Genomic DNA, 20,248 nt, shown 5'->3' on the forward strand with positions numbered 1-20,248 from the left:
TCTTTTATAGAAAACTATTAATGATGAATGAGCTGCCTTCTTCTTGAAGTATCCCAGGCTGCAGGAATAAAACGACTCAGTGATATATGGTAGGAACTGTGTGGTTGTCTCTCATATTGTCATTATTGTAGATACCTTTTATAATAAAGACTAAAAACACAGAGGAGGCATTGGGTATGTGGCATATACTGACTATGGAAGCCAGAAAGGAATGGCACCAGTGTAAGAGCTATGGCCAAGGTATAACCAAGCACCGGTATGTCACCCCTCCATGAGTATGAATACCATATGGTGACCTTTGATAGCAGAAGGCCAGTGATGGATGTTGGGAGGCTGTTAGAAGAGTGACTGCAGATCAATACAAGAACATTTGAACGGTGGACTAATTATTCTTAACCACTAAACAACATTGATAAAGGCAGATATAGAGTAAAGTCTTGTTGAAGGGGGATTTTCTGGTCCCTGAAATGCGTTGTTCATTTTCTCTTTTTACTGGTTTTGACTTTACTGTCAAGAATAAAAAGGGATATATGGACTTGTGAAATGATTGTTTGATGCTTGGTTCTGTTTGTTCAGTCAAAAACACCTCAAAATGGGTGTGTCCCACTGCTGTCAAACTATCCCCCAACTTGGTGTTCTCCAAATGACTAAAAGCCATTTGGGACCAACCAAGACCAGGCTGCATTTGAAGATAGCCAAACTTCAAGTCCAGTGCCTCTAATTTTATTTCATTAACACGCTTTCTGTGCTAGGATGACAACCATACTAAGCAGCATTGTCACCTTAGGACAGGCAATGTGTTAGGACAACAGAACAATGTGAACGGCTACTTATTTTGTTTTTTTTTTACACTTGTCCAAATCAAGTGCCAGTGACAATGCTGATCAGCACACCCCCTGCAACATCTTCCCATCACTGTTGTACAAGCAGGCACAGTCGACATGAGAGGGACAATGCTGCTTTGAAATCAGGAGCAGTGCAGTATTGTTGCCACCCCACCACAGGAAGATGTGGCACACTTCATTGACAGATATTTGTGGGGCTATAAAGGGGGACAAGAAGAAAAGTAAGTGCAGGTGCACTTAAAATGATGTGCTGCCACACTTTTTTTTTTTTTTTGTTAAGAGGGGGGGCAAGAATGCTATCCGGCACACAATGCACAGAAAATCTGGATTACTGCACTCTGAAATTCCAATTTATTGAAAGCAAATCACATATACTGGCAAATGAAGGTAAACAGAAGCAAGAGGTACAAGGAGAGTCGACGTGTTTCAAGCTGATTTAGCTCTTACCCATGACTGAGTTATGAGTATGTTGACTCTCCTCGCACCCCCTGCTTCTATTTGTCTTCATTTGCTTCTATATTTGATTGCTTTCAATAAATTGGAATTTTGCCAAGTGCAGCCATCCAGACTTTTTGTGCATCCTATCTTCAGTTGACAGCCTGGGCATTGCACCTGCAGTTAGGAGGATAGCATGGGGGACCATATAGCAGACTCCCCTAGAGCAGCGCCCATTTGTGCTATACCCAGGAAAGGAAAACCAATTACCTCCAAAATAGATGCAGTTAAATTATCTTGAAATGGTTTGTCAAATGCTTTTTAAATATATATTACAAAAAAAAAAAACAACATACGTACTTGGGTTCACCTATCTTCACACCCGGGTGCTGGGTATATGCATGGGAATGGGTGCTGGGTGCAGATTTAAATGCCATCGGACAGATGGGACACTTGTAGAAGACTTCACAATGGGATCCTTGAATGTGACACTTTAATGCTGCAATCTCGGAGTAGACCACATTGCAGTGAATACACCTGAGAAAACACAAGACATCTGAAAGTCAGTAAACTCAGCTTGGCACAAATGGGAGGTCATCTTCCTCTTCACTGGGATAGTTTTATGTGATGTTCTCCCAAGCGCTGTATTAAAGTGGTTTTAAACCCTTACCTATACTGAGTGAAGTGACCGGCCTCAGGTGATACACAGAGATGAAACAAATCTTCCTACATAAGTTGTACCTGTTTATCTACAAACGTCTTTCCCTTACAACCATTCAAAGTGTAGAATTTACACAGGATCTCTCAGCTCTGAAAAGCAGGGGGCAGGGAGCTGGAGTTACATCAGTGAGAAGAGTTCTGAGATCTGACTGGAGGGAAGGGACACACTCCACCACACAAGAACAGAGTTGAGTCTGTCAATCACAGGCTGTACCCTCCTTGTCATCATTTTTCTCTTGGTGTCAAGCAAACGTGTCAGAAGTGACTCATACACATAGCAGAGGAATGAGGCACCAGCAGAAATGGCACTTCGTGTCACCCCACAACAAAAACTACTCCATCTAGTATTTTGTATGACCTCCATGATTTATAAGGACAGCATTAAGTCTTCTAGGCATGGAATGAACAAGTTGGTGACATATTGCAACATCGATCTTTTTCCATTCTTTAAGAACGACCTCTTTTAGAGCCTGGATGCTGGATGGAGAGTGATGCTAAACTTGTCTCTTCAGAATTCCCCATAGGTGTTTGGGTTCAGTTCAGGAGACATACTTGGCCACTGAATCATTTTCACCCTGTTCTTCTTCAGAAATGCAACAGTGGCCTTAGATGAGTGGTTTGGATCATTGTCATGTTGGAAAAGTGCAGGCTGACCAAGGGCACGGAGTGATGGTAGCATCTTCTCTTTCAATACAGAGAAATACATCTGTGAATTCATAATACCATCAATGAAATGCAACTCCTCGACACCAGCAGCACTCTTACAGCCCCACAGGAGGCCACTGCCACCACCATGTTTCACTGTAGGCACCATGCATTGTTCTTTGTACTCATCTTTACAACGTCATACAGTTTTGAAGCAATCGGTTCCAAAACCATTTATCTTGGTCTCATCACTCCAAAGTACAGAGTCCCAGTATTCTTTTCAGCATGGGCCCTGGCAAATTCTAAGTAGACATTTTTGTGCATGGGCTTTAGGAGAGGCTTCCTTCGTGGATGACACCCATGCATGCCATTCCTCTGCAGTGTACACCGTATTGTGTCAAGGGAAACAATCACCCCAGTTTAGCTTTATACTTCTTTAGCTAGCTGCAGTGAACTTGCATGGTGATTTTCTTCAACTCTTCTCATCAGAAGATACTCCTGTCAAGGTGTTAACTTCCATGGATGGCCTGGACATCTCTGTGAGAGGGTTGCAGTTCCATCCTTGTTAAATTTTTGTGTCACTTTTGCTACAGTATTCTGACTGATAAGTAAAGCTTTGATGAACTTGTAGTCTTCACCTTTCTTGTGTAAAGAAATTATTTTCTTTCTCAGGCCTTGTGACATTTCTCTTCTATGTGGTGCCATTGCTGACAGCATGAAATGGGAAGGGGTTTTCTTTGTTAAATAATTCACTTTTATAATCAACTGTCTGCTGGACACCTGTTTAATGAATAATTAGGCTCACCTGTAGTTGAATTCATGTTAATTAGGATTTTGTTGTCTAAAATTTAGCTTTGCTCCTAAGACTTTCATTGGGGTGTATTCATTTTTGCAACATGGTCTTGAGTGATTTTGTTAGGAAAAATATTTTTTGCAATCAATGGCCCACATTTGTGGGTGTATTTGGTAGTATAGTGTCCCATATAAAATGTTGATTCTGAAAGGAAAGGAAAGGTTTTCTGACAAGTGTGTGTGTGTGTGTATGTACACACACTCTCTCTCACAGAAGTGAGTACACCCCTTCCATTTTTGTAAACATTTTATCTCTTCATGTGAGAACACTGAAGAAATGTCACTTCGCTACAATGTGACGTAGTGTGTACAGCTTGTAGAACAGTGTAAATTTTCTGTCCCCTCAAAATAACTCAACATACAGCCATTAATGTCTAAACCGCTGGCAACAAAAGTGAGTACACCCCTAAGTGAAAATGTCTAAACTGGGCCCAAAGTGTCAATATTTTGTGTGGCTACCATTATTTTCCAGCACTGCCTTCACCCTCTTGGGCATGGAGTTCACCAGAGCTTCACAGGTTGCCACTGGAGTCCTCTTCCACTCCTCCATGATGACGTCACAGAGCTGGTGGATGTTAGAGACCTTGCGCTCCTCCACCTTACATTTGATACCCCACAGATGCTCAATAGGGTTTAGGTCAGGAGACATGCTTGGCCAGTCCATCACTTTTACCCTCAGCTTCTTTAGTAGGCAGTGGTCATCTTGGGGGGGGGGAGGGGGGTGTTTGGGTTGTTGTGTTGGAATACTGCCCTACGGCCCAGTCTCTGAGGGGAGGGGAGGGGATCGTGCTCTGCTTCAGTATGTCACAGTACATGTTGGCATTCATGGTTCCCTCAATGAAATGTAGCTCCCCAGTGCCGGCAGCAATCATGAAGCCCCAGACCATGACACTCCCACCACCATGCTTGACTGTAGGCAAGACACACTTGTCTTTGTACTCCTCACCTGGTTGCCGCCACACACGCCTGACACCATCTGAACCAAATCAGTTTATCTTGGTCTCATCAGACCACAGGACATGGATCCAGTAATCCATGTCCTTAGTCTGCTTGTCTTCAGCAAACTGTTTGTGGGCTTTCTTGTGCATCATCTTTAGAAGAGGCTTCCTTCTGGGACGAGAGCCATGCAGACCAATTTGATGCAGTGTGCAGCGTATGGTCTGAGCACTTACAGGCTGACCCCCTACCCCATTCAACCTCTGCAGCAATGCTGGCAGCATTCATACGTCTATTTCCCAAAGACAACCTCTAGATATGACGCTGAGCATGTGCACTCAACCTCTTTGGTCGACCATGGCGAAGCCTGTTCTGAGTGGAACCTGTCCTGTTAAACCGCTGTATGGTCTTGGCCACCATGCTACAGCTTAGTTTCAGGGTTTTGGCAATCTTCTTATAGCCTAGGCCATCTTTATGTAGAGCAAGAATTCTTTTTTTTTTCAGATCCTCAGAGAGTTCTTTGCCATGAGGTGCCATGTTGAACTTCCAGTGACCAGTATGAGAGTGAGAGCGATAACACCAAATTTAACACACCTGCTTCCCATTCACACCTGAGACCTTGTAACACTAATGAGGCACATGACACCTGGGGGGGAAATGGCTAATTGGGCTCAATTTGGACATTGTCACTTAGGGGTGTACTCACTTTTGTTGCCAACGGTTTAGACATTAATAGCTGTTTTCAGTGGCGGACTAACCATTCGAGCGCTCGGGCACTGCCCGAGGGCCCGGGGTCAGTAGGGGGCCCCATGAAATGCCCCTTGTACCTTTTTATAGGCTTTTTTAGATGTGCTTTGAGTTTGGCCAAGGACACAGGGGCCCCATGATCCCCTATTGCCCGGGGGCCCCATGAGTTGTCAGTTCGCCCCTGGCTGTGTGTTGAGTTATTTTGAGGGGGCACCAAATTTACACTGTTATACAAGCTGTACACTCACTACGTCACATTGTAGCAAAGTTCCATTTCTTCAGTGTTTTCACATGAAAGGATATAATAAAATATTTACAAAAATGTGAGGGGTGGACTCACTTCTGTGAGATTACATATACAAATATATATATATATATATATATATACACACACACATACACACACACACACACACACACACACACATATATATATATATACACATACATACACACACATAAAAAGGCCTAGCCGAAATGTCTCCGGATTTAACTGGTTAATATAGGAACAATCTAGTATAGTTTTAAACCATTTCTTCTTGTTAAGTGATTAAGGCAGGTCCTCTTTTTTTCTGGCACTTAAACTTACCGGAAGCCGATCCTGCGGGTGTAGTGTAGACAGTTTTTGGTGACATGCGTCTGGAAGTGCGCCGACCTGCAGATTGCTCCACACTCAGGACACGTGTATGGAGATTTGTGCTGATGAATGCGCTGGTGGCAGGCAAAGCTGCATGGGTTCGGTAGAAGCATCATACAGACGCTACATGTCCTCTGCAAAAAACAAGAAGGATTTGCTGTTCATTTTGTAGATCTTCAGGAAGCTTTCACTTAGTGTGGTTTCTGTTAAGCTGACTCACATACTGGCTTCCTATATTTCCAGTGGTGAGTTGTCTCCACCAGAATTTCCATATCTGCCCTACTACCACTACAAACCCAAATAACAGCAAATTGGAACCACACAAGGCATGCAGACTGTTGGCTTGACATGTCCATAATGAAAGAGGAGGGCATCAAAAAGACAGCTGGATTATCACACACAAACTCAAACTCACAAATCCGTGGACTGCCACAGAGGACAGCCACTGGGAATATGCTCAACTCCAGCCAATATTTTTTTGGTTTAAGATATAGTGAGGGTGATAACCTATACCTGTTTTTTATGGTCACATGTGTCTCTGTTGGGGAGATCCTACCTTGCTTTGTGCACTGGTGACCAAAACAGGAAGAGAGGGGAGTTTTCCCCAATGGAGATAAAAATCTGAGTTTTTCAACCTTCTCCCACTTTACTTGGCTCTAAGGCTGGTCATATGCAGAGTGAATTATGGCTGGTTCTTGATGAAATTGCCAAACCTCAAGCCAAACCCCACAGGTGGCCATTCTGAACACCCCCTTTCTGTAAACCAACGAACCTTGCGGAAAATTATTTTCCAATAAGCCAATCAGATTCGAGTGTCCTAAGGGTCCCGGCTATCAAACCACAGTAGCTTGCAGGAGAGATTTGTCCATCAAAAGATTTCTGTCATTCTTCCTGTGGGACTGAACAAGAGTAATCTTACAAAGTATGGCCAGTTTCATATTTTATGCCTTTCTGGTCTACTGAAAGATTTTGCCAACTTCCTGTCTCAGGGACCACACTAGAAGGGCTATCTTTTTTTTTTTTAACAAAGTTTTAGCTGGAGTTGTGCATTTATTAAACTTTGCAGACTTCAGTATTTATTGAAGCAAGTTGTCAAATACCAAGGTTAAACTGGTCTTAGATGCAGTACAAAATGAAATGCGTTGTGAGATGGCATTCTCATTGGCACTCTGGCCAAACCTGAAGTGACATAGGGTTCTTAGGATGGAACCAAAGCCTATGACAGGAATAAAAGGTATCAAACACTCCCAGGAGCAGCTGAGAATCTGACTGAGGCTTCAGCACTGGAACAGAGTAAAGGTAGGAGGCACAGGCTACTTGAGGGGGTAAATGTACCACCTCTTCTATCCCCAGGACCTATTGATTAGATTTTTCTAATAGACAATCACTTTTTCTGCCTTTGTGAAAATTGGATGGAATTGAGGAACTGGTGGATCACTCTCCCAGTTTGCTGGCATTCAACTAGACTTGTTCATGGTAGGAACAGAGCAACTGGCACAAGTTTTTATAACCTACCCAATCAACGTATCAATAACAGCAGCTGGCCTGCTAACCCACACAGAGGAGATGATTACTATAATGAGACAGTTGTCTTCCTTGAACTCAACCACCACTGAAATTTGGCTTATTTGCACATTTCCAATCATCAAAAAAAGGACTAAAAAATTTTGGAGTTGTGAAAGAAACCTGACAGGGATTCCAACTTATTATCTGTGTGTTTCTGCTCAGGAGATCTCTCCTCACTTCCAGTTTTACATAAAACACCTGTCACCAAGATGGGAAGTAGGGAGAAGTCTTCCCAACAGGATTATAGCAATAAAAACTTGACAGAAGTTCTAACTCAGTGGTTGGAAATGTATGGGATTCACTCAAATTGACCATTTTATTGTAATCTGATCATTGTTGAAGGATGTGCCTTACAAATTCTCTCATTTAAAATAACTCTCCTGTAGCATGTGTGCAGTCTCTGACCACCTCCTGCAGCATGCACACCATCTCAGACCATCTCCTGCAGCATGTACACCATCTCGGACCATCTCCTGCAGCATGCACGCCGTCTGACCATCTCCTACAACATGCACGCCGTCTGACCATCTCCTACAACATGCACGCCGTCTGACCATCTCCTACAACATGCACGCCGTCTGACCATCTTCTATTACATGCACGCCGTCTGACCATCTCCTATGACATGCACGCCCTTTCTGACAGTCTCCTATGACATGTGCACCCTCTGAGCATCCCCTGTAGCATGCACGCCCTCTGAGCATCCCCTGTAGCATGTGCGACGCCTCTGACCATCCCCTGTAGCATGGACGATGTCTCTGACCATCCCCTGTAGCATGCGCAACATCACTGAGCATCCCATGTAGCATGCGGGATGTCTCTGAGCATCCCCTGTAGCATGCATGACGCCTCTGACCATCCACTGTAGCATGCATGACGCCTCTGAGCATCCCCTGTAGCACACACGACGTCTCTGATCTTCTCCTGTTGCATGCAGATCATCTCTGACCATCTCCTGTAGCATGCACACCATTTTTGACAACTTTCAGTGAAATGATATTAACTGAAAATCATGTGCAGCCCATAGTGATGTCAGCAGGCCCCGTCTATCAAGAAAGTGGACTACTGCTGGTTTAGATTGTAGAATCAGAGGACAGCAAAACCATGTGTGTCTGGCTTACCATTTTGAATTAAGGACCTTTCAATATATAAGATAAGATTGATAAAATTGCTGAATAACTATACCTGTGTGTGGCCCACAATGGAAGTGCTAATACCACAGCAAAATACCAAAAAACACACTAGCTGCAGTACCACGTCTGGGCAGGAGATGGCATAAAGTCCTTTGCAGGGTGCGTCCACCTGCTGATTTTTGCAATAAACTCTGCGCTTTGTGTCTTTCATAAGAAATCCAAACACCATCTCATAGAAGAACTCTGAATATATACACCTCGATATTATAATTCTAATATAGGACTCATAACCTGCAAAATACACCCACTTTTATATGGATAGAGTAGGCTATGGATAAAACGCCGGTCAGTTTTTGGTATCTGTGTCTTCATTTAGATAGTGGTCACTGGAACAAGCTATCCCTCATCCAAGATTTTTGCTGAATTAGTATCATATGTTTTAGGTACAACTGTAACACTTTGGATCTCCAATTTTTGTCACTCTGTCCAATTTACAGTGGTCACAAGAGTAGATCTCCCCAGCAGATACACAGACAGCAAGGAAAGAAGCTGGACATGGGCCCTCACCCTCTTCCCTAATCCTCAATAAAAAAAAAAATTTGTGTGTGTGTGATAAAAGTGGAACTAAACCCACCAATTTAACAGTTTCCCAAAAGAATTTTAACGGCATTAATGGCATGCCTTGAATGTAACAGTCACAGTTGCTTGTACTCTCTACTGAACTGTCAAGACATCAAATGGCTGGTATGGTAACTGATCAGCATCACTGATCACGTCGAGTACCAGCTGCAGACCAATCAGAAGCTAAGATGGCAGCTTCCGTGACAGTTAAGGATAGGACGGTTTAGTTCTGCTTTAAGATTGGACAGGAGGGCTGGGCTAATAATACATCAAGGTATTATATTTATTATTAGTCCCTTTAAAAGTACATGTGTCAACAGAGCAAAATATGTGGCCTGCCATTGCTGGCCTTCTTCTGCAAATGCTAGAGCCCGGCCATGGCTGGCTCCAAACCGTTTAAGACATGTGTAGCATGCAGGCAACAGATGAAAGATGGAGACAGGTCAGAATCCCTCATTCTCTATTCTTGTTATGAGCACAGCTAAGTAGTGGAATGTCCCTTGAAATATTCTCTCCATCTTGACAATTGATCTTCCAGATCCAACATCTCAATCCTCTGAAGAAAGTGGGGAAAAGCTGCTTACCGTAAAACCCAATATTACATTTATTGAAGCAAATCAAAGCACAGACAAGTCTACCAGGTGTCACCTACGCTAACGCATTTCATTCCTGATTGGAGTTAATGTATTTGCTTCAATAAACTTAATCTCAGGTTTTACAGTGAGTGACTTTGGCTCCCCTTTCTTCTGAAGATTCAGGAGTTGGATGTGGAGCGGTTCACATCCGCATGGAGGCTGCCTCTGATGCTGGGTGGATGGAGAGGAAGATGAAGCCTACAGCGGAACATTACTCTCTTCGTACATCAACTGACCTTCCAGAGCTACTTGGGGGAACCAGGCAAGGGGTTTGTTACATAAGGCAAAAAAAAAATGTTCTTAGCTAATCAGACCCCAGTAAACTGGAATCTGGTATGGATAGCCCACCCTTTGCACATCCCTGATGCATTTTGGCTTGATCTACAGATGATGGTAGAAGACACTGGTGAATATAAGGGCTGCCCTAAAAAAAAAAAAAAAGGTCATCTTAGCATCAAACAAAACAATTCTATTTATTTACAAGGTACCGTACTTGTCCAGTTGCATCTGCGGCTTGTTGGTAGTGTGTTGCTAAGGAGGTTTCATCTGTAAAGACTTCATTGCATTCCAAACACTTCAGACTATGTCTGCAGAGCCTAGATGAATCTTCATCCAAAGGCATTGCTGGGGTAACAGGTGCACTGGCAGGAGCAGATATCACTGGTGCAGATGCTCCTGGCAGCACCTTCGATACTTGGTGGGCACCTGCAATAGCTGGGCTTTGTCGAGGTGTCGGGGTCGTTGGAGCGGAAGCGCCGTTTTGGGGCGAAGAAATCATTTGGTCTACTGGCACTGGCTTGAGAATAAGGTGCGAACACTGCATCACAACTCCTTTCTCTTTATGACCACGTGCATGCGACAAAAGACTGCATTTATTGTAAAAAACTAAATTTTTTGCACAATGGTTGCAGGTTACTTCAATCCTAACGCTTCGGCGGTCATAATGTTGCAAAAGACTCTTTTCAAGAGCAAAGGAGTCTCCACATTCTAAGCACTTGTATCCCCTTGCTGGCAGGGTAATTCCTGCATTCGTTGGGGGACTCAGGTTCGGAACATAGACGGGGATGGGATTTACACTACTAAGTACTTTGTTAAAGGCCTCCACCACAGAACTTTGGGAGGAAGCCACTACTTGGACTCTGGACACCTTCTTGGCTGGAGTCACAGCAGTGGCCTGTACAAGAGTTTGTTTGATTTGCTGCTGGGGTTTAGTTAACACTTGACGAAGCTCTGAAGTAGCTTGAGAACCTTGAGGCAAGAGGTTAAGATTGGCAAAATGCACCGTCTTTGGCACAAGTTTTGCATTGGCAAGACTGGAAGCTGGGACCACCACAGTTTGCTGTTGGATGGCATTGGCCGCTTTGATGATAGCATTGCTGGCACTTTGGACGGAGGCAGCAGATATAACCGTGGCTTTGACTGTGGTATTGTTACCAAACTTCAAATTTATCACTTGCGAACCTGCTGTTTTTACTGCAGATACAGGTAGAAAAGCTGTAGCCACTGGTTTGATTGTAACCTGTTTTGGAGTGCCATCTGTTGACACAACTGCATTAGTAGTGATGGTTGATTGCAAGGATGCCCTAGTAGGAGAAGAAAGAATAGCAGCCGCAGATGTTGGAGATGACAAGAGAGAGGAGACTACCAGTGGTGAAGTTTGATCTGATACTTGTTTTGTACCTTCAGCTTCAAAATCAGGTAACACTCGTGTGACAGTTCTTTTGATTTCCCCAGAGGAAGTCTTGATGGTCTTAATTCTTACTTTTGGTATAGCGGGTGTTGAGCCACCGGATGATGGAGACCCTTTACTGCTGTTCTCGCTCGATACACTCCTTGGGCTGTCCGATGGCTTTACTGGGGTTTTCTTTGTACCATCAATCAGATTTTGCACTGTAAGTTGAGCTTCAGGAGACTTTATGTTGGCCAATGGATTGTCAATTTCTTTTGGCACTTGAGATGACTCCTCTGAAATGGTGTGTATATCCTTTGGGTCACATGCTGCCTTCTTCGCACTAAGAGCAGCAATGGCAGCAATACATGATGAAAGCTTTGCAGAAGACTTTAGCTTTAGCTGTGCTACATTTCCTCCATTTACTTCACTTTTTTCTGAGTCCAGTTTGCCATCAATAGCTTTGCTCTCTATCATTCTTTGAGCATCCTCTTCCAGTTTCTCATCAAGATTTTTAATTTTAAAGGTGTCGAATACAGAACCAACCTCATAGTCTTGTTTGCTCTCTTTGTTTTTTTCCAAGTTGTTGGAGATAGCAGTCCCAGACTTTATTAAATGTTCAACAGTTTTGTCCCGTTCATAGTGATGCTGAGTTAAAATACTGGAACCAAAACTTGGGCACAAGGCTTCTCCATCAGGAGTATCATCCACTTCAATTTTTTCATCCTCATCAAATTCTTCAGCACTGGAAATGGGACTGAACTGATTAAAGACAGGCTCTTTGGGAATGGTGCCAGATGCAATTGCTTTTTCCTTTAGAGACTTCAGCCCTTCTTTGTTAAACCGTTCAAGATTTGAAATGGTGAGAAAGCCATTGTGCAAGCCATTACCGGTTGAGTGATGATCTTTGTCTGTTGCTTCAGAAGAGTCGATGGTTCTTATGTTTTTCACTATAACACTGACACCAACGTCTGATGATGAAGGGATGTGGGTATCATCATCACCTTGGGCATTTTGCTTCAAGTGATCATGTTCATCATGGCCAGACTCAATAGCTGCCTTGGGATCCACCATGTCAGGAATGTCAAAAGCTGCAAGAAGGTCGTCAAAGTCTGGGGTCTTCATATCTCCCATGATCACAAGTTTGTATTCATCAAACACTGCAAAATAATAATTTACAGAATTTAGCCATATACATTAAAGTCAACCATAAAAATCTTCATCAAAATATACAGCATACAGGTGAAACTCGAAAAATTAGAATTGTGCAAAAGTTCATTTATTTCAGTAATGCATACTTCAGTAAGGTGAAACTAATATATGAGATAGACTCATTACATGCAAAGCAAGATAGTTCAAGCCGTGATTTGTCATAATTGTGATGATTATGGCTTACAGCTCATGAAAACCCCAAATCCACAATCTCAGAAAATTAGAATATTCCATGCAATCAATAAAACAAGGATTGTACATAGAACAATATCGGACCTCTGAAAAGTATAAGCATGCATATGTACTCAGTACTTGGTTTGGGCCCCTTTTGCAGCAATTACTGCCTCAATGCGGCGTGGCATGGAAGCTATCAGCCTGTGGCACTGCTGAGGTGTTATGGAAGACCAGGATGCTTCAATAGCGGCCTTCAGCTCTTCTGCATTGTTCGGTCTCATGTCTGTCATCTTTCTCTTGGCAATGCCCCATAGATTCTCTATGGGGTTCAGGTCAGGCGAGTTTGCTGGCCAGTCAAGCACAGTAATCCCATGGTCATTGAACCAGGTTTTGGTGGTTTTGGCAGTGTGGGCAGGTGCCAAGTCCTGCTGGAAAATGAAGTCAGCATCCCCATAAAGCTCGTCTGCGGAAGGAAGCATGAAGTGCTCCAAAATCTCCTGGTAGACGGCTGCGTTGACCCTGGACTTAATGAAGCACAGTGGACCAACATCAGCAGATGACATGGCTCCCCAAATCAACACAGACTGGAAACTTCACACTGGACTTCAAGCATCTTGCAGTGTGTGCTTCTCCATTCTTCCTCCACAGTCTGGGTCCTTGGTTTCCAAATGAGATGCAAAAGTTGCTCTCATCAGAAAAGAGGACTTTGGACCACTGAGCAACAGACCAGGTCTGTTTTCCTTTAGCCCAGGTAAGACACTTCTGATGTTTGTTGTTCAGGAGCAGCTTGACAAGAGGAGTGCGACATTTAAAGCCCATGTCCAGGATCCGTCTGTGTGTGGTGGCTCTTGATGCACTGACTCCAGCCTCAGTCCACTCCTTCTGAAAGTCCCAACACTTTTGAATGGCCTTTTCCTGACAATCCAGGCTGCGGTCATCCCTGCTGCTTGAGCACCTTTTTCTTCCACACCTTTCCCTTCCACATAACTTTCTATTAATGTGCTTTGATACAGCACTTTGGGAACGTCCAACTTCTTTTGCAATTACCTTTTGAGGCTTTCCCTCCGTATGGAGGGTGTCAATGATGGTTTTCTGCTCAACTGTCAGGTCAGCAGTCTTTCCCATGATTGTGATTCCTACTGAACCAGACTGAGAGACCATTTAAAGGCTCAGGAACCCTTTGCAGGTGTTATGGCTTAATTAGCTGATTAGAGTGGGGCACTTTGAGCCGAGAATATTGCACCTTTTCACAATATTCTCATTTTCTGAGATTGTGGATTTGGAGTTTTCATGAGCTGTAAGCCATAATCATCACAATTGTGACAAATCACGGCTTGAACTATCTTGCTTTGCATGTAATGAGTCTATCTCATATATTAGTTTCACCTTTTAAGTTGCATTACTGAAATAAATTAACTTTTGTACGATATTCTAATTTTTCGAGTTTCACCTGTATATATTTCCTGCTATACAGTTACACTAGATGGCAATTTTGTGGACATCCCTCCAAATAATTGAATTCAGGCTTTTCCAGGAGTGAAGATTACTGTTAAATGATACAGCACACAGACATTTTGAGCAATTCTGTTGTTTCAACCTTGTGGTAACAGTTTGGGGAAGGTCCTTTTCCGTTCCAGGATGACCGTGCTCCTATGTACTAGCTAGGTCCATAAAAAGGTATGGGTTTGGGAGTTTGGTGTGGAGGAATTTAAGTGACTGTACAAAGCCCTGATCTCCACCCTACAGAACACCTGTAAGATGAATAACCACACCCACTGAAAACCACATCAGCACCTAACCTCACATATGCTCTTTCTTTACAAATTCCCACAGAAACGTTTAAATATCTTGTGGAAAACCTTCTAAGAAGAGTGGAGGGCATTATAGCTACAAAGTAGGGGGCAACTCTATATTAAAGACCATGGTTTTGGAATGGGAAATCCAACAGGCTAATCATAATATATATTTAGCAATATATACACACAGTATCTCCCAGAAGTGAGTACACCCCTCACATTTTTGTAAATAATTTATTCTATCTTTTCATGTGACAACACTGAAGAAATGACACTTTGCTACAATGTGACGTAGTCAGTGTACAGCTTGTATAACATGTAAATTTGCTGTCCCCTCAAAATAACTCAACACACAGCCAGTAAATAGGAGATACTGTATATGTCAGGAGGTCATTTTCGGCCATATAGTATATATGACTTCTTTCACTGACTGGTGGGACCATAAAACCCATAAGAAAAGCATCCGTTTTTGGCACTCTAATAAAATGTTAGTGTTGAACTCCCTAGACATGAGGTCCCTTGGCCAACGTTCAAAGTAATAGCACACGATTTTGTAGGTTTCGTCTTTTAGGGTGCATGGTAAAGCATACCTTAGAGATGCCTACCAACCCACCTTCTTAAAGTGAACGGATCACGAGGAAAATACCGGAACTGTAGTGTACGTCGGACAAAACGTGTCAGATGGAGCTTAGTGTTGACGTCATCATGTCCATTCAGCCAATTAGAGTGCCATTTCACTCTTCTCTCTATGCAGTTACTTTGTGTGCATCTTTCTATCACACAATAAATGTGGTTTTAGAATTCTATAGTATGGAGCTCTGTCCTACTTATGTTTGATGCCCTGTACTGTCTGTGGCTGAGAACCTTTTGGCAGAATGGTTCCCACGTGCATTCCTCAATGCCCCCGGCAGATCCTAGAGTGCACTCAGATCTCTTATTACTTAGGCGTCTACCTACCTGGTAAGCAGTTTCCTTGTTTTTTTCAGTGATCACTGGAGCAAAATACACAGAGAATTACCACATTTGCACGCAGATGGTTACCTATAGTTTTAATCTGGACATTTTTTTGTGAACTTTGAATTTGTGCATTTTCATTTTTGCTTTCACATTTGTTAATATTGCTCACATTTATGTCATACTGATTTGCATGGAAGAGTTTATTTAAAGGCATAGTGCAACTTTTTTTTATTTTTTTTTACATTTGGTAGTACCTTGTATTCAGGTATTTTATGAGTGCTGCTGTCCTGCCAATCATATTTATAATAATTTGCTTATACAATTTGCACGTAGCGCAGATTTTTCTTTTGCGCATAAGGTTTAACCTCTTGCCGTCCGCCTGCTGTTTATAAACGGCACCCGCCTTTTCTAGCTGTGTGCGCTCCCTGGGAGCGCGCACCACCGTGGTCCGGTGCCCGCTGTGTCCTCCGGACACAGTGAAACACTGATCGTCGGACGGGACCTCTGTACGAGGTCCCGATCATGCGATCACTGATTGGCGAATCAGTGATCACATGCAAAGTAGTAAGCAAGATGTCACTTGTGACATCATTGCTTACTACGTGTGAAATCTGTGAATGATCACAGAGGTCACATGGTACAAGGCTATTCACAACAGCCTTGTACCATGTGACAAGCTGTGACCACTGACAGCTCACTCAGTAATTCTCAATGACTGCAAGAATGCAGACAGAGAGAAAGAGAAATGATTGCTTTTACATCCTATATGGGTGTAAAAGCAATCAGTGTAAAAAAAAAAAAAAAAAAAAAAAATCTTCATCACCCCCACAAGTACAGTGTCACTTAGTGCTCTGGATTGAGCCAGGTACACACTATAGTGGAATATGCTTTGTTCATCATGGCTGAGGTTTAATTAACAAGCTGAAGTTAGAAGCTGATTAGTTACTATGCACAGCTGCACCAGATTCTGTGTGCACAAAAGAAAAAAACAAAGTACAAAATAATTCTTAAAATGTGGAAACATTGTCTGGATTGTGGGAGGAGGGGAGTGCAACAGAAGAGAAAAACTTGTAATTTAATAAGCGTCAACTTTAACCACTCGCCCTCCACCTGCCTTCGTGACCAGACCATTTTTTGCTATGCGGTGCTGCTTTAACAGACAATTGAATGGTCATGCAACGCTGTACCCAAACAAAATGTATATAGTTTTTTTTTTGTGGTGGTATTTGATCACCTGTGGATTTTTTTTTATTATATAAAGAGAAAACAGTACACAGTACAGGGGACACAGTACAGGGGATGACCAGAGACTGCGGACACATTACAGGAGATGACCAGAGACTGCGAACATAGTACAGGAGATGACCAGAGACCGTGGACACAGTACAGGAGATGACCAGAGACCGCGGACACAGTACAGGAGATGACCAGAGACTGTGGACACAGTACAGGGGATGACCAGAGACTGCAGACAGTACAGGGGATGACCAGAGACTGTGGACACAGTACAGGGGATGACCAGAGACTGCGGACACAGTACAGGAGATGACCAGAGACTGCGGACACAGTACAGGGGATGACCAGAGACTGCGGACACAGTACAGGGGATGACCAGAGACTGCGGACACAGTACAGGGGATGACCAGAGACTGCGGACACATTACAGGAGATGACCAGAGACTGCGGACATAGTACAGGAGATGACCAGAGACTGCAGACACAGTACAGGGGATGACCAGAGACTGCGGACACAGTACAGGGGATGACCAGAGACTGCGGACAGTACAGGGGATAACCAGAGACTGCGGACAGTACAGTGGATGACCAGAGACTGCAGACACAGTACAGGGGATGAACAGAGACTGCAGACAGTACAGGGGATGAACAGAGACTGCAGACAGTACAGGGGATGAACAGAGACTGCAGACAGTACAGGGGATGAACAGAGACTGCAGACAGTACAGGGGATGACCAAGAGACTGCGGACCTTTGGGGAGGGAGGGGGAGTGGGTACCTGAATTTGACAGGTACCCACTCCCACTTCCGCGGAGTTGTCCTCCCTTTAGTGTGGGCACCCGACCTGTCATGTGTCCCAGAAGACGCCGTACCATTCACAAAGCAGAGCGCTTCTTGCGCATGCGCAGTGGGCACCTGGCTGTCACAGCCGGGTGCACACACCAAAGATGCCGGTGTGGGAAGACTGCACAGCGCTGGACAGAGGAACAGGTAAGGTCCTGCTGCAGAGAAGAGCTGAGCGGCCGCCCCAGTATTCTGACACGGTGGTGGTGGCGGAAATACCTAACCGGCCACTCCCTATTCGCTCTATAAGACGCACTGACATTTTCCCCCCTTTTTTGGGGGGAAAAAGTGCATCTTATGGAGCGAAAAATACGGTATGTATATATATATACACACACACAATTTTTTTTTTTTATACTAGTAATGGCGGTGATCAGCAACTGCGATAGTGCGGCGGGCAATCTGACACTTTCTTGGAACTGCCACCTACAAAAACAACGAGATCCCCTGTCACTGAACGCAGCTCTGTGTTTACACTCACAGAGCTGTGTTCTGAGAGACTCGGAGCCGATTGCCGGTGATCAATCCTGGCCGGGACCCAGATAACGGCATGTGCTGTGATAAATCATGGCACAGCTGGGTGGGTGCTCGCCCCCTAGCTGGAACTAGAGAATCATGTGATTCTGCACAGAGCGTCTCTCCTGTAGCAGTAAAGCTACATGGGCCTTTCGAGAAATGGCTAAAGTTGACTTTATGCAAACTTTACGAATCGAGATGAATAAATGCTAGACGGGCTCGCTTAGGTCTCATGAATACTGGGTGTCAAAAATGCCATTTAAGGGTGTTTCACATTTTTTTTGGCCAAAACTCCCCTCCATGCAGATATAGGAGTTTATAGGCAGAAAAAAAACCCCAAAAAAACAAAACACCATCATTTGTGATTTCAGGAGAGGAGCTTTTCGGCAGAGAACCCCAACGCGCATAAAATGCACATAAACACACCTGAACAATAGGCACGTTTACGCTTGAGTGTTCCTTCTTTTCAATGGCCAGAACAAAATTAATATTCTGTCCAATGAAATGAATGACTGCCCAAACGTCTGAATGTGCAGAAATGTGTCTTTTAGGCAGGTTTTTAAAGCTGCTTTTACTAGGAAAAAAAGGCATTCAGAGGAGCTGGGCAAACGCCCAGTGTGCATGGGGCCTCATCACAGCACTCCTCTGATCTTGAGTCAACTGCCTGTACACAGGCCAAGACCATCCGCCTACTGCAAGCTGGAGGAAGTCTCCTCTCCCCACCAGGGATCACACTTCCTCTGCAATGCCAGCTCCCCAACTCTAGTCTGGGTTCTTATATTGGAACATATACAACGTAAGATATATGGAGGGCAGAGGAGGCAGCTGATTCTTTTGTCGTTTTTAACCACTTGCCCTCCAGAGGATTTATCCCCCTTCCTGACCATTTTTTGCGATACGGTGCTGCGTTACTTTGACAATTGCGTGGTCATGCAATGCTGTACATAAATTAAAATTTGTGTCAACCTCTTCCCACAAATGGAGCTCTCTTTCAGTGCTCTTTGATCACCTCTGCATGTTTAATTTTTTGCACTATAAACAAAAAAAAGACCATTAATTGTGGAAAAAAAAAAAAAAAATATATATTTTTTTTTTTTTTTATTATTACAGTATTTATAAAGCGCCAATAGTTCGCTCAGCGCTGTACATTACAAAGGGGGACAGAACATGTGACAGAACAATACCAATACAAAACATGAGGGGATCGAGGGCCCTGCTCTTTCGAGCTTACAATCTAGGATTATATATATATATATATATATATATATCCTAATTTTTTATTTTTTTTTGCTATAAGACATCCAGTAAAAAAAAAATTAATAAAATGTCGTCAAAATTTAGGCCAAAATATATTCTGCTACATGTTTTTGCTAAACAAAAAAAAAAATCCCAGAACATGTAAATTAACCACTTTCCCTCCAGAGGATTTACCCCCCTTCCTGACCAGGTCATTTTTTGCGTTACTGACAACTGCGCGGTCATGCAACACTGCAATCAAACTAAATGTACATCCGCTTTTCCTCATGAATTGAGATTTCTTTCAGTGGTATTTGATTTCCTGTATGTTTATTTTTTGTGCAAAAAAAAAAAAAACACAATTTTGAGAAAAAAATCTAATATTTTTGACTTTGCTATTAAACATATCCAGTGAAAAAAAAACAAATCAAATTGCGTCATAAATTTAGGCCAAAATGTATTCTGCTACATGTATTTACTAAAAAAAAAAATCCTAAAAAAATTGTAAAAATCCCAATACGTGTAAATTAATTGGTTTACATGAAAGTTAGAGCATTTACAAATGGCGGTATATATACTGGAATTTTTATTTTTACTAGTAATGGTGGCAATCAGCAAATTGTTTTCGGGACGCATTCTGACACTGGGGGGGGGGGACTGACTTGGTGTCACTAACATCCCCAGTGACACCAATACAGTGATCAGTGTTAAAAAACAAAACTAAATACAGACACTGTACTAATGGCACTGGGCAGGAAGGGGCTATCAAAGGGTTAACTGTGTGCGGTATGTGTGTTTGTGCTTAATCACACTGTGCACAGTCATGCAAAGCAGTGT

At 43.2% G+C, this 20,248-nt stretch overlaps 1 protein-coding gene across 1 annotated transcript in view; it reads right to left on the reverse strand.

Moving 5' to 3' along the window:
• ZNF532 (zinc finger protein 532) overlaps positions 1 to 12,575 on the reverse strand; it is a 59,798-nt gene extending 47,223 nt beyond the window's left edge. The window contains exons 1-3 of the mRNA XM_089683423.1: positions 10,266 to 12,575; positions 5,770 to 5,951; positions 1,641 to 1,817 (exon numbers count right to left, since the gene is read on the reverse strand). Of these exons, the coding sequence (XP_089539549.1) occupies positions 1,641 to 1,817; positions 5,770 to 5,951; positions 10,266 to 12,575 (2,669 nt within the window). The remainder of the gene's footprint in view (positions 1 to 1,640; positions 1,818 to 5,769; positions 5,952 to 10,265) is intronic.
• Positions 12,576 to 20,248: the final 7,673 nt, after the last annotated feature.

The sequence above is a fragment of the Staurois parvus genome, unplaced genomic scaffold, assembly GCF_062004578.1.
Source record: "Staurois parvus isolate SC_StPar_1 unplaced genomic scaffold, SC_StPar_1.0 ptg000310l, whole genome shotgun sequence".
NCBI lineage: Eukaryota > Metazoa > Chordata > Amphibia > Anura > Ranidae > Staurois > Staurois parvus.